The sequence below is a fragment of the Natrix helvetica genome (assembly GCF_964273705.1).
Source record: "Natrix helvetica genome assembly, chromosome: 3".
NCBI lineage: Eukaryota > Metazoa > Chordata > Lepidosauria > Squamata > Natricidae > Natrix > Natrix helvetica.
Window position 1 is genome coordinate 85,586,994 of NC_138549.1, and position 15,241 is coordinate 85,602,234.

Genomic DNA, 15,241 nt, shown 5'->3' on the forward strand with positions numbered 1-15,241 from the left:
CATCATCCAGCAAGGCTGGGAGACAGATAGCCTACAGTTAGCTAAGATCCCTGCCCCCTGGGAGTCAGACCACCAATCAGAATACATTTCTTGCACAGGAACAGGAAGTTCCAAGGCAGGGCCCAAGAGAGGGTATAAAACTCAGGTTCTCTCAGCATCTTTCCTTTTTTTCTTCTTCAAGATATTCAAGGCATGTGATCCCGCTTTTTTCCCCAGGACCTCAAGCCATGTGGTCCTCCACCATTAAAACCATCTTTCCAAACAGCCACTATTGTATCCAGTGTCTTTTTCCCCACTTGGAATTGAAGCCAGAAGGATATTTCTTCCAACACTGGTGTGTAGTCATACCAGGGTTATGTGATCTTCCGACAAGCAAAATCAATAAGGAAGCCAGATTCGCTTAATTAAGAACCATGTTACTAACTTAACATCTAGAGATTCACTTAACTGTGGCAAGTTATTGGGCAAAACTCACAACTGTCTTGCTCAGCAATGGAAATTTTGGGTTCAATTGTGGTGGCAAATCAAGGACTGTCTGTAGCAACATGTAAGCATTACAGAATAATGGTAAATAGGTATCAAGTTACTGCATTTCCACACATGCCAATTATAATCTTGCATAATGAACCCCAAAATAAAGCCCTGGTTAGGAGAAACAATGTAAAAAGGATTTAACTGTGTTAGAGTTAAGCCTCTTTACCAGTCAGATGATCAAATTTGCTATAGAAGTTGGGTTTGGAGCATATTTATAAAATTAAACATTCAATTTTGGAGTAATTGATATATAATTGTGTTTGAAATGCCTCTAAAATTGGATGGGAAGGCATATACAAATGCAACCACAATAATTCTCTCTTGCCTTAAAATAACTCCCATGTTTTTAAATGGCAAATTCAGGGACTTTTGATTCAGTGTTCCCTGCATTTTCACAAACTTTTACTTAGTATAGAGTCTGCGTAATACTGCAAACACCTTTACCGGTTTTGGTCACAAATATGCTAATCACAAATAAGAAACTGTATCTTTCACTGAAGATGTGCTGGGAGTCTAACAAAAAGTGCAAAATCCTATAGGGATTTACTCAATATTTACTGCACCAAAGAAAAGCAGGGCCTAGTATAGGTATGAAGGGGTTTCTCAGATCAAAATGAGCTACTCTGAAAGGCATTTTCTATATAAATAAATATAAATCGGAAGTAAATAAACACATTTGCCTCAATCAATATTATTATAACCGAAACGCTACCCAAGGACCGTCTCCCCCCCGCCCCCGGTGTATGCACATCCCATTTCCCTTGTCTTTACACCTTCCTAATCTTTTGAGGGCAAAAACCCCCCAAACCTTCAGTCTTGTGGACTGAGCATGCCCGAGCCACCTCCGCGCATGCTCATTGAGAACAAAAGAGCTCGCCGATTTGATGGGGAGCAGAACCTAATAGAGCTCGGCAACCTTCGGTGTTTTCCGTTGGGGCCCGGCCGCCATTTTCTCGCTCCCTCTCTTTACTCGTTAGCTGCGCGGCTCCCTGCCCTGGTCGCCAGCGCTTTGTCCTGTTCGGCGATGGACGGGTGAGTGAGGGAGTGAATGAGGGACGGCGGCCGGGAATAAGAAAGGGAGGAGGGAGTTGTGCCGCCGCCGCCGCCACTTCTCCCGCCTTTCTTGTCTTCGCATCGTAAGCTGACGGGGGAACTGGCCGGGCATCCCTTGTTGTGCTAGGCTTTTCCTCAGCCCCCTTCATCTTCGGCCGGCTGGTTCGCGGTGTGCGAGCCAGGAGGTTTCGGGATGAGAGGGAAAAAAAAGGGGTGTGTTTTTTTTTTGGGGGGGGGAGAAGAGGAGGAGGCCGGGAAGGTGGACGGGAAGACGGCTTCCTTCCCCTCCCCCTCTCGCCTCTGGTTACTCTCAGGGACTGGGCCCGCAGCAGCAACTGAGGCGCTGACATGAGGCATCATCCTATGGCTGGTCTCTTGAGATGCCGGGTTATCCAAGCTGGGGGAGGGGGCTTTGAACCAGAACAAGGCCTTCAATGCTGAAAGAGTGGATATAACACACTTTCTGACTCTTTCTCTCCCCCCCTCCCTCTCAGAGCGGCCCTCTTTTTCATTCGGGCTTGGGGGGGGGGGAGCTCGCGCCCCACAAGTCCCCGGCCCCCTTTTTATAGTAGCCAACCCCCTTTCCCTCCCCTCAGACGAGGGACCGGAGAGCCAGCAGGAGGCAGACGCCTTGCTCTTTTGTTCCCCCTTGGAGCTGCTCCGCGGCCTTCGTCCCCCCTTCCCCCCCAGAAAAGATGCCTTTGTATTCGTGGAAGGCCGCCTGTCAAAGCCGAAGGGAGGAAACGGCTGTGGGGTGGTCCGCCATATGGAGACAACGCACACCAGGGCTCTCTCATTGGCGGGAATATATTTGGGTGGGTAAGTCTGTGGACATAGAGTCACGAGGAGGCCCTATTTTTTTTTAATTGGAGGCCAAGCAGCCCCATCCATAGACATCAAGAAAGATGGTGTGTTTTTTTAATCACCCTTATAATTCTACAGTATTTAAATTTAGCTCTATACCACTTTAAACAGAAGGATGCAGGAGTATTCGAAGGTGGGCCTTAGGGAATTCATGGCTGAGAACTGTCAGTGATTTAGAATTGGTTGGTCAAGGGGAAAATAATGAGGTATCTATATTATTATTACTACTATACACAAATGTGAAATCACACCTGCCAGTTCTTTAGCTGGTGTTGGTCTTCATACATGTCAAGTTCTAAGTATGTCCTAATTTTTTGGCATAGTATATGTGCTGATCCAAGCAGCGTGGCCTTTTGTAATTGACAGATGGAAATTTTATTAATGTGCAGGTTTTCTATGGTGCCCTGTGTCCAAATAACAACTAGAACCACCAAGGCCATTTTTTTTGTTATAATCTTACAATTTCAGATCTTGATACTCCACAATTCCTTACCTTTTATCCTACCAGGTTTTGCCACATTAATCCACACTTTTTTTCAACCACAGTTATTTCTAGTGTGTTATGAGCCAAGACTATCAGTTTGTATTCAGAAATGACACAAAATTCTTTTTCTGCTACTTTTTCAACTGTAAAGCTTCATCAATTTTTCATTACTGGCATATCATATTGGTTTTTTTTAACAGATATTCCAGTTTGGAGGTTACTGTTATGTTGTTTATAATCAGCTTGTGTGATCTTGCATGAGCTGAGTATATGATCTACGGTTTCTTCTGCCTCCTTGCACAGTCTATCCTTTGAATCCTTTGATGATATTTCAATTCTGGTCTTGATTGTATTAGTTTGAATAGCTTGCTTTTGAGCAGCCAAAATCAAGCCTTCAGTTTCTTATTTTAATGTGTCAGTTGTAAGTCATTCCCAGATTTTACCTTTCTCAATTTCCCCTTGATCATTTGTAGAAATAGACCATGTACTGCAATGCTTTTCCTTGCCAACATTCTATTCTTTTTGAAATAATTGTACATTATTTCAATATACATGTTTTATTTCCTATACATTCAATAAGTTCCAATTTTGAAGTTGCTTTGATGCCTTTTTTGCTATCTTTTATATAAGATATCCGTTTTCTTCTTTGATCGTTTGACTTGAAGTAAACCTCTGCTTCCATTTCTGTACGGCACATATAATCTATCAAAATTACTACAGGGATGTAATACATAGTTTATTTTATTTATTTATTAAATTTGTTAGCCGCTCCCTCTCCACAAAGGGACTCGGGGCGGCGTACAATAAATAAAACACATAATATAAAATTACACATTGTGCGGAGGAGGTATAAAAAACACAATACATCATTATTATAACATAGAAATATTAAAATAAGTTAAAATTAAATACCCCATGGAGATTACAAATATAAAAATTGCCAGGAGGAGTAAAATGGAACTACGGTTGAGCCAGGCCTGCTAGTTGAAAAAGGTGGGTCTTGAGTTTCGAACGGAAGGAGCGGAGGTCGGTGGTAATCCTAATATCCGGGGGGAGGTCATTCCAGAGGGCTGGGCCCATCACAGAGAAAGCCCTACTCCTGGGCGCCGCCCTCTGGCACTGCTTAGTGGACGGCACCCAGAGAAGTCCCTCTCTGTGCGAGCGAATTGGTCGTAGGGATGTATGGGGCAGGATGCGATCCCGCAGGTAACTAGGTCCTATGCCATGGAGCGCTTTGAAGATGGTAATCAACACCTTGAAACGCACCCGATAGACCACAGGGAGCCAGTGCAGCTCGCGCAGGAGAGGTGTTATATGGGAGTATCTCGTACTTCCCATAATCACCCGCGCGGCCGCGTTCTGGACCAACTGCAGTCTTCGAGTGCATCTCAAGGGGAGCCCCATGTAGAGAGCATTACAGTAGTCTAGGCGGGACGTCACCAGCGCGTGAGTGACCATGCGAAGGGCATCCCGGTCCAATAGGGGGCGCAATTGGCGCACCAGGCGAACCTGGTGGAACACCCCCCTCGCCACGGCTGCCACATGGTCATCCATGGACAGCTGGGCATCCAGGAGGATGACTAGTGAATAGTCATTAGCTTTGTTGCTTTTCAGTCAAAGCTGTTCAGTTCAACTTGTGTCCAGTTAATAATTCAAACAGTGTATTGTATCATTGGTATGGGCCATATATTTGTGGCTTTGATGGTGTTCCCACTGTTCAGTTTTCTCTTCAGCACTTTTCTCATTCTTTGGATGTATTCTTTACTTATCACATTGTTAATTTGTCCCATGCTTCATATTATCCAACTGTAAAATGCTCAGATGTAGGCTTCATTCTGATGGCTCCTGATGGCTGGGCCATTCAGTATTTCAGCTCCATTACTGTTGTGTTTTTATTCCAATTTATTATATTTTATAGCACATTTCTCTAGGCCAAATTCCATTGCTATATTTTGTGCTGAATATTCTTACTCTACAGGTAGACCACGACTTATGACCACAACTGTGTGCAACATTTCTATTGCTAAGCAAGACAGTTGTTAAGTGAGTTTTGCCCCATTTTATGACCCTTCTTGCCACAATTTTTAAGTGAATTATTGCAGTTGTTTAGTTAGTAACATGGTTGTTAAGTGAATCTGGCTTCCCCTTTAACTTTGTCAGAAGATCATAAACTCTGATCACATGATGCCAAGACACTGCAACCATCATAAATATAAGCCAGTTATTTGTTTGAGTCATTTATTTAACAAATAAGTATGAGCCAGTTGCTAAGCTTTGAAATTTTGATCACATGATCTCAGGGATGCTGTATTGTTCATGTGAAAAATAGTCATAAGTCACTTTTTTCAGTGCCATTGTAACTTTGAGTAGTCACTAAACAAATGGTTGTAGGTTGAGGACTACCTGTATTTGTCAGTGACTGGATTTTGATTTCTGATTTTCCATAAAGTTTCAGATCATCCATATAAAGCAAACATGTTTTATTAGCATTTTTGTAATATGGTAGCCAATATTTGATTTCTTCAAATATTGTAGCAATTACAAATAATAAGGATGATACTAAGTCACCCTCAAAGATGTCTCTCTAATGTAGACAAGCCGGTATATTTCATTTCCAACCACCAGTTCTGTCTTCCGCTACTTCATCATTGTCTATAAGCATTCTAATGGTTTTATTGACAAAAGTTGTTTGCAAACATTTGATAATTCATCTATGTGGTAATGAATCAAACTGTCTTTTTTATAATCAACTAGCTAATAATCTGGCATTGTCCGGATATTTATTTATAGGGGGAAAATGTCCGGACCAAATATAATTTCTAATGTTGGATTTTCCTCCTTACCAGAGGGAGGCTGCTTGTGGAGTACTGTGAAGCCGTTACCATGGCAACTCCACTACGCTGAGCCATTTTACAGCAGTACAGTAGAAGCCATTTGAAGGCACAAGAGGGTGTATCCTAACAACACCCCCTTCCCCCCCAGGTGTATAAGGGGTGTCTTACCCCCACAATATTTGTTTCCAGAGAGTAAGTCATCTGTGTACCAATTTTGGTTGAAATTGCTCAAGGCGTTCCAGAGTTATGCTGGAACACACCGACACACACACACACACACACACACATTCAGACTACGTGTAAATTGCTTTTACTTTTGTTTCTTTTTTGTTTTATTGGAAGGATGTTATTTTCTTCTAAATAATCTTGGATATTGTCCGCTACTAGGCCAGTGATTCAACATTGTAGGAAAACATGTTATTGTTTACTAGTGGTGTCCTTTTGCTGGGTATTTTTGAATCAGGTACATTTTACCAGAATAACTAGTTGCTGATGTCTCCTTTGTGCAATATTTCATTAACATATTAAGCTATAATTGAATGTAAGTTACTCAGATATTTGAGCCAAAAGCCATGCAATTGATAATTTCCAAGAGATGCCCAGTTCTTAATTTTTAATCATTTCTGCTGTAATTATTAGTTCTTTCATTTGGTTTTACTAAATTCATCTTCATATTCTTTTATCCATCCAGCTTTTTTATAATAGTCTATTGGGGTTTCTTATAGATCTTTTCAAAACTGGATTGTTTCCTTTTTGTTTGGTTTTCCATGTTCAGAATTTCTACTGCCATTTATTCTTAGAATTCCCTCTGGTCTTATGGCTATTATGAACAAGATTCCTCTGTTTGGATCTTAAAGTCCCATAATAACTTGACCTGCTCATTTTTCAAAACCTTCTCAAGTCTGATGGTACCAGTAGTTTTTACTATATTTAAATCCAAACCTCGGGCAATTCAATTATGACACTACTTGTAATTTGTAAAATTTTGTTCCTGTTGCAGTCATTGATCAAAAGGTCAATTGTTTCATACGTTTTACTACAAAGGTGACATTTGCCATTCTTTGTTGCTTGTTGTATTTTCACCATAATGCAGTTAGTTGACAAAGTTTGTTCTTGAGTCACTAAAATAAAGCCTTCAGTTTCTTTGTTTAACAATCTTGATTTTAACCAACTCCATATGGGGTTTTGAATCTATTTTCTTCAAGTATTGACAATGCATTGCCTTGTTCTTCCAATTAACAAATTAGTTTTTACTTGTTTCTTGTCTTCACCTTTGTTGTTTTCAAGAATTTTCCTTGACTGACTTCCTTCAGCAAGGCTTTCTGGCTTTTCTTAATGAAGTCATTCAGGCTATACATTTCATCCTCCAGTTTGCTTCACTTGTAGGAATTCTATACTCCTCAACTCTTGCCAAATACAATTGATCAATGCCATTTTTGGGATGCAAGGTTTCTGTATTGTCATTTTTTCTTGGTTTCCAATCCAAGTTATCAAGTTCCATTTGGGTCCAATCAATATAGAATAACGGACTGCCCAGGTATTAATTGCTTTAATGATAATCCTACCATTCAGCTTTGATTTCAATTTTTTCAAAATAATATATTGTAAAAGAAAGCAAAGGTAGTAGCAATAGCGATAGGTCGTTTTAAGCGCTCCGAAGGCATCAGGGAAACCTCGGACGGTCCCTGAAGCGTTCGGAGCGCTTAAAACCACCCTTAAAACCACCAACCCGGAAGTGACTTCCGGGTTGCTCGGAGGGTCGTTTTAAGCGCTCCGAAGGCAGCAGGGAAGCCTCGGACGGTCCCTGAAACCTTCGGAACGCTTAAAACGACCCTCCAAGGAACCCAGAAGTCACTTCCGGTTTGCTCGGAGGGTAGTTTTAAGCGTTCCGAAGGCTTCTGGGACGGTCCCTGAAGCCTCCGGGGGGGGCTCTTTTCGCCCTCCCCAGGCTCCTATAAAGCCTCTGGAGCCTGGGGAAGGCGAAAAATAGCTTTTAAAAAGGTGAACTCAGCTGGCCAGCGCATGCATGCGCGCTGGCCAGCTGACAGGGCAGCGCCTCGCGTGCCCTGACAAATGGCTCCGCGTGCCACTTGTGGCACACGTGCCATAGGTTCGCCATCACGGCCATATACTATTTCATTGTTAGGATGGAGAAAATATCTCAGAAGATACCCTCCCTGTTCCTCTGGAAAAGTAAAGGCAGAGGATAGAGAAAGTGCTTTCAGTCTTGCAATATTCTGTTATTGTAACCTGAGAATGAAGGTAATATCAAAACTATGAGTTCTGGTTTCCTGTCTGGACCTGTCTTTCATAGGGACAACAGCAGCATACAACAACAAACAATCCATAAATCAATACCTCACATAACATTAAAATAGATAAACATAAAATGCAGAAAAAATGGTGACTGACCACCACAACAGAATAACTAAACGGTTCTCTAATGCCTGGAAGAAAAGCTAAGTCTTAAATGCAAGCACAATTGGGGACCAGTTAGACATCAGCTGGAAGATTGTTCATAGAACATGAGCAATTATAGAAAAGGTTGCAGATATTTATTCATATTTAAAAGAAGGAACCTCCCCATGTGAGCATGTGGGACAGGCAGATTTTCTTGGGAAAAGGAGCCCCTCAGGTTTTCTCATTGTACCAATTTCAGTTGTATGGAAGCTTCTCTGTGTAGCTAACCATACGTCCAATCTGCTGTGGAAGATGGGGGCCACCACAACAGATTTTGAGAAGCTCTGTAGAAAATTCTAGAAAAAAGCAGAGAAGAAGAAATTTGTTTCTTGTTCAACACAATAATTTACCTTTAATATGATAGTGCTCTTTGAATCAGTGACATGGATGGCATATCAATTTAATAAATATGTCATGTAAATGCAAATGTATTCCAATTTCCCTAGTTTTTAAGTAATCAGGAAGTTAAATAGCAAATTGAATACTTGATTTTATGAAAAATATTTGCGTTGGTGGAGAAAAATACATTTCCTATTCTAAAATCTATTTTTCTTTCTTTCCAGCATTGTTACTGATGTTGCAGTTGGTGTGAAGGTATGTAATCAGTTTAAATTACAATGTTGAATAATGAAAGCATTGGTCTAAAAATATTTATTTCTAAATTTGTTTTTTATTATCTTGGTGACTGGTTGTCATTTTTTTCTAGAAACTTCAAGCAACCTAGAAGTTAGTAGAAACCCCCAAATTATTTATCATAAGCACCAGAATCTAAATGTAATTGCAGCCAACTATAAAATGAATTGAAACATTGAAAAGCTTGCTGGAAATGAGATAATTGATAAGGAATTTTCACACTTCTAATCCAGGGTTTTTACAATAGTACTGGGGGGGGGGGGGAAGAATCTCAGTTTAAACAATAGTAGCAACATTCTTAAGGCCTTCTGTTTTTATTATTCTTAGAGGCCTTGTCTAGACATAGCCTTTCCAATTTTTATATCTCAAGTAATGGAATGGTGCTATAAATATGTATACTTATTTACCTGCAAATTTTTCTTGTCCTGTGCTTTTAATACATCTGTTGGTTTACACATTGTATTAAACCATGATTTGTCATGTTTAGTTTTAATGTGGAGTGTAAATCTAATCATTATGCTTTGTAAATCATGATTTATGTCTGAGAATGTGTTGACACATGCCCCAAACAATTTTATTCACTAAACAGCTTGGCATATTATTTTATGGACTTAACTTTGGTTTGCTTTTCCTTTTTCTTTGTCTTGATTGGTTAATTAACTTTGGACTTTGTATCCTCTGCAAACTGTTGGTAGATTTTTCTTTCAAAATTTCACTCTGAGTAAGTTAGGTTCAATATTCAATGCCATTTTTGAAGACACTTGTTCCTGAAATCAGAGTTTGAAATACAGTAGAAGCCAAATTGTAAAGATTTTTGTTAATAATACTATAATATTAATATTAGGAAGGGGTTTTTATATCTAAATCAGTGGAGTTTAATGTAACAACATACCAAAGAAAGAGAATTCGTAACTGTTGAATACCTTCTAATGAGGCATAAATTGTTGGATTGGGTCCATATAGCATACAAAATTACAAAAAAGTAAGCCACATTTTGATTTTATATGTTATATGCACATACTTGTGTAAGTAGGGGCATTTTTGGAGAATAAAGTATAATTAGCGTGCAGAAAATAACTTTTGTAATATTATTTACCTTGACTTAAGGAATTTTCAGAGTCGTGAAAAGGGAGGTTTTTTTATTTGGGCTAATTTTGATTTTTTTAAAAAAAAATACTGTCCTTAAACAATATGTCTCTAAAATTAGAGTTTACACTGTAGTCTTCATGTGGTCTTCACACACTGCTTTCCTTTTCAGTTACATTACAAGTATATCTATTTCTGACCTCCCCTTTAGGCTTACTTTTTTCAGTAGAAAAAGAGTTGTTTCTACTGAAACAACTCTGGTTGTTATCTTATAGAAATTGTAATCCTAGTCTACATATAACATAATCCTAATTTAAATAAAAGTTTTATTTGCACAGATCACTGTTTTCTGAAACAAATCATATTGGTGTGATTTACCTATAAGGGTAAACCATATTACATTGTGAGCTACTGAGAAAAAACAAAGCATCACATTATGCTAATATTGGTTGCAGACTAAAGTTTTACATAAGGCACTAGATTTTTGAAATGAAAATTTTGGTTTTCTGGGGGATTATAACATATTCAGAAGTTTTGAACTATAAATAGAAACATTCATTGGGAAATCTATATATAAGAGAATGTAGCTTAGGGTTGAACTGGGGAATATCATCAGTACTCTACTGTTGCCTAGTTTGGTAATGAAATGTCTGCAAGACAACAACCAAACTCAAACCCCCACAAATCCATATATCTAAATAATACTGTAGAACTTATTGGACACTTTTAAATACAAATGAAAGAATTGTCCATTTTGTCATGTTCAGACAATTGTGAGTGGATAGTTTATTTTGTCAACATCATCACTGATAATCATTTACTGGTAAGGAAAGATATCCACTTTATTCCATAAGCAACAGAGTAATTATGTAATAACAGTAACTGTTAACTGTAAATTACTTAACATATGCAAAGTAATAATACTAGAAGAAAGCAAAACATTTTGGTTCCTTTGAAACTAAGAATAATTGAATAATTCTAAACTGTTAAATAGGGCAATCAAACTAAAAACAAGGGTTTTGGGCCCATGTATCTATTATGGGTGGCTGTAGTACCTTTCTGCAAGGAAAATCATTTAGTTTAATTGTCTTTATGAACTCCTCTAAGCAGAACCATTGGAAGAGTTTTCTGTGCTCCAATGAGTAATCTATGAAATTTTCAGAAAATTGTGGCAGTAGTTCTTTAAGGATATAAATAAACGGGTGTTTGTGAAAAGGAATCAGTGTCAAAATGGTGGATGCAATGAGGCAGTGAAAGTCTCAGCCCTTTTTATGTATATGTGATGTATTGAAGCACCGAGACATGGTTTCAATCACTTGATCAAACATGCTACTTTGACTTTCTTGACACCCTGGTCTCATCCCCAAGAATGATGAGAGTATGGTAAATATAATAGATGATCTCTAATCCTTCTTTTGGCCCTTTTTGGAATGAGGCAAACTTCTGGAGCTGACTATATATCTGATGTGACAAAGTCAGATAATAGGGTATGGTTGGATTGTTGTTGGTTGCAGGCTTGCTATTGTCACATTTAGCCTAGAATTGTTGTTACCAATCTCTTGCCCCTCTTTTCCCATAATAAATGATCAGTTCTGCTTTACAAGTGCATGCCAAGTTTTCCTTATTTATCAGCAAATGAATTAGTGTATGAATGGTAGTTGATTATAAGCTTTATATCATATTCTCCAATGTTAAGTATTGTGCAAATATGCAGAGATTCCATGTAATCATTGCTATAGATGAAGCCAGATACCTTTTAAAATCAATATTTGACTTTCATATTGATCTCAACATTACTTTCTATACAAATTAGTTGAAAACTGGAAAACACAATCTACTTAATTTTAACATTTTTGTGGCATTGGAAAGAATGGCAAGGAGAAATTCTATAGTGTAGAAGTGTATATTAAAGGAGAATTGGTGACTCAACTATATTGCAAGAAAATTATTTAAATGGTTTCCAAAAATCTTGGAAAGTTGTACTACAAACTTTTAACACTGTCCTTAAAAAGCATTTTAAGAGGCAGTTGTAACTGTCAATATAACCTTCTTTACATAGATGGAAACTATTTTAAAATACAATGGCAACTCAATATGTTCATGGAATTGAGGCTAACAAAAACAATTTTACAGTTTTCTGTAAAGCTAAGTGAAAGTTATCAAATATTCCTATCTTAAATTTTGGGTAAATCTTAATCAATCAAACCTTCAGTATTTATTAAAAACATTATCTTTCAAACCAAATTGTTGCATTGATATGACGAAATATGCTCATGTGTGGAGCCTAATAAGTTGACTCTTGCATATGGAAACTGTTACATCTTTGATCCTATCCAGGTGTGGAAGTTCAGCAGTTGGACTTAGAATATGGATGGGAGACCGTTAGGGAATTGGGCTGAAGGCCTCATTGGAATGTCAAAAAACTTCCTAGAAGAAAGCAACATTGAACTATTTCCATGCTGTAGTGAAGATAATTGTGCAAGTATTCAGTTGCTCATATAGAAGTTGAGCTCAATGGACAGAATCATTACTCTTTAGTTTTCTTGTGAATTTAGCAAAGCTTGAAAAAGCAAATGTTACATACAAAATTAGCTTCCTGCTTTGTCCCTCCTTTGACAAACCAGGGTTCGAAAACAGGCTATTACTACTTCTGATTCTTATTCTATGCTTTGCACAATTAATTACCCTGAAAAGGAGTGTGCATATTTAACAAAAGTAATTCAGTCAAGATAAAACAATTTTGCTAACTGTCTAATAATGGCATATCAGGTCAGGGAAAATCTATGAATCTCTTTTTCAACAACTTGGTGTCTCCTGTTTAATTAAGTAGCCCTAGCTTGTGGGAAAGGATGCTTTTGGGTATGTCTTTATTGCACGATGTGCAAATGAAATCAATAAGTTGCTGTGCCTGTTGTTCAGCCTGTTGTTGTGTTATTTATTTTTATGAACGTGTTAAAAACAATGCAGTAAAGTAGATGGAAATCCAAATAGTGCGGAATATGGCAGTTAAGTGGGAATGAATATTAACATAATCCCAGCACTATCAACTAAGAATAATAAAGGTAGTCTTCAATTTATGGTCATGATTGGACCAGAATTTCAATCACTAAGCATGGTCCTTAAGCAAGTCTCATGTGACTGGATCCTTTTTACTTCAGTTAAGGGACTCAAACAAATCCAGCTTCCCCAATTGACTTCGCTTGTCAAAAGTTGACTGAGTAGGTCACAAATCATGATCTCATAAGACACTGCAACCATCACAAACATGAGCCAGTTGCTAAGGGCCCAAATTGCTATCAGGTGACTATAGAATCGATGTGATGATCATAATTGAAGGATGGGTTGTAAGTCACTTTCTCTAAGGCTGTAGGTATAAGTTGAGGACTACCTGTAAAGGAAAAGCCCTTTTATTTCAGTATTTTGCGTTACATATTGGTCAACAGATTATTTGGAAGTTCACAGTCATGAACAAGAAAATGACAACATGTGACTTTACAGTTATCTATGATTTAGGAAGCATTATACAACTATTAATTTAATTATTAATAATCCTATTCTTCGCCCTTTTTGTTTCTTGATGTTTTTAAAGTTTTATTTTCAATGTTGAAAACAGTTCGTAAATTTCCCAGAATTACTGAAAATTAGGCAGTATATAAATATAAATAATATTAATAATAAAAATCCTCCAGTGTTGATAGTTATCACCAGGTTTTATGGCATCAACCTTTGTAGTTTAATAATGCATTTGATAAAGAAATACTTTTATCTATTTCCACCTATATTTTGTTTTAGTGGGTTGTTTCTTGAAGGGAGGAAGAAAGCTCCTCTTTATTCACATTGTTTATACAGATGTATGATTTTGTATCCCAGTGTGATGTCTTCCTTCTTTACTCTAGCTCCAAAATCAAAACACTAAAATGCTGGAGTCATTTCTGGAAGGGAAAGATGTTCTAAGCGCCTAATCAGTTTGTATAACCAGTGCTTCATTTGGTCTTAATTTGCTTTTGGAGACTTAATTATTTTTCTGTATCCTGCCTTCTTTTTAGAAATAACTTAAGGCGGCGAACATATCCAACACACCCTCCTCTTCCTCCTATTTTCCCCACAATAAAAGCCCTGTGAGATGGGTTGGGCCAAGAGGGCAGTGACTGGTCCATAGTTACCCAGGCCGGTTTTTATGGCTAAAGCAGGACTTGAATTCACAGCTCCTATTTTCTGTCTGGTTCCTTAGCCACTAGACTTTTTATTTTTATTTTTGCAGCTTTAAATTGGAAATATGGAATCTCTATGGGTTAAATCTGACCTCAGTTCTTGACTCTTTCAAAATCTCTGCAAAATGGTAGCTTTTAAAACTTTCCCCATTTTCCTTTCCCATGAAAATCAAAGGAAGATGAAAATGCAGTGGTGCTTAAAAGTTTCAGAACCCTTTTCAATTTTCAATATTTTTGCATTAATATGATCGAAAATGTGAGCAGTTTTCCATACAAACCCTAAAACTAGTTAAAGAGAATCCAATTAAAAATTGAATCAAAAATATTATACTTGTTCATTTACTTATTGAGGAAAATGATCCAAAACCACATATTTGCATAGTGCAAAAGTATGTGAAACTCTATAATTACTTAAACTTTTTCTGAAGGAGAAATTAGAGTCATGTATTTCAATCAATGGGATGATTATTGATTATGAGTATGAATGTACCTCTCCATAGTGCCCCCAACCATCAGGCTCCTCATTTTACCAACCTCTCAGGGATGGAAGGATGGGTCGGCTTTAAGCCAGTCAAGATCAAACTCCTGGCTGTGGGCAGAGTTTGTCTGCAACACTGCATTCTAACATTGTAACCACTGCACCACCACAGCTCAGTCTGATGTTCACAACACAGGTATTTGGAAGTGTGGCATGGCTCAAATAGAGGAAATGCCTGTGGAAAAACAGTTATTAATGCTCACCAGTGTAGAAAAGGTTACAGAACTAACAAAAGGTTACAAAACTCCAAAAGAGTTTGAACTCTACCAGTATCCAAATGGAACATTGCTGCCCATCTATAGTTTATGAAAGACCACTTGGATAAGCCTGAAAGCTATTGGAAGAATGTTCTGTGTCCAGATGAAACCAAACTAGAACTCTTGGGCTTGAATGAAAAGTTTTCTTTATGGCGAAAGGCAAGCACTGCATTCCAGCAGAAGAACTTTGTCCCATCTGTGAAACATGGTAACATTATCATGCTTTGGGGATCTTCTTTGCTGCCTTTGGACCAGGACAGCTTGCCCTCATTGGTAGAACTATGAAT

General features: G+C 38.1%; 1 protein-coding gene across 4 annotated transcripts in view; it reads left to right on the forward strand.

Moving 5' to 3' along the window:
- The first annotated feature begins 1,411 nt into the window (after window positions 1-1,411).
- Window positions 1,412-15,241, forward strand: part of PTBP2 (polypyrimidine tract binding protein 2) — a 78,426-nt gene continuing 64,596 nt past the window's right edge. For 3 of the 4 annotated variants that reach the window (XM_081949297.1, XM_081949296.1, XM_081949298.1), the window contains exons 1-2: window positions 1,435-1,566; window positions 8,793-8,823. In XM_081949297.1, coding sequence (XP_081805423.1) covers window positions 1,559-1,566; window positions 8,793-8,823 — 39 coding nt within the window. In that variant the 5' untranslated portion in view covers window positions 1,435-1,558. Of the gene's footprint in view, window positions 1,567-8,792; window positions 8,824-15,241 lie in introns of all 4 variants that reach the window. The other variant, XM_081949295.1, reaches the window with a different exon arrangement.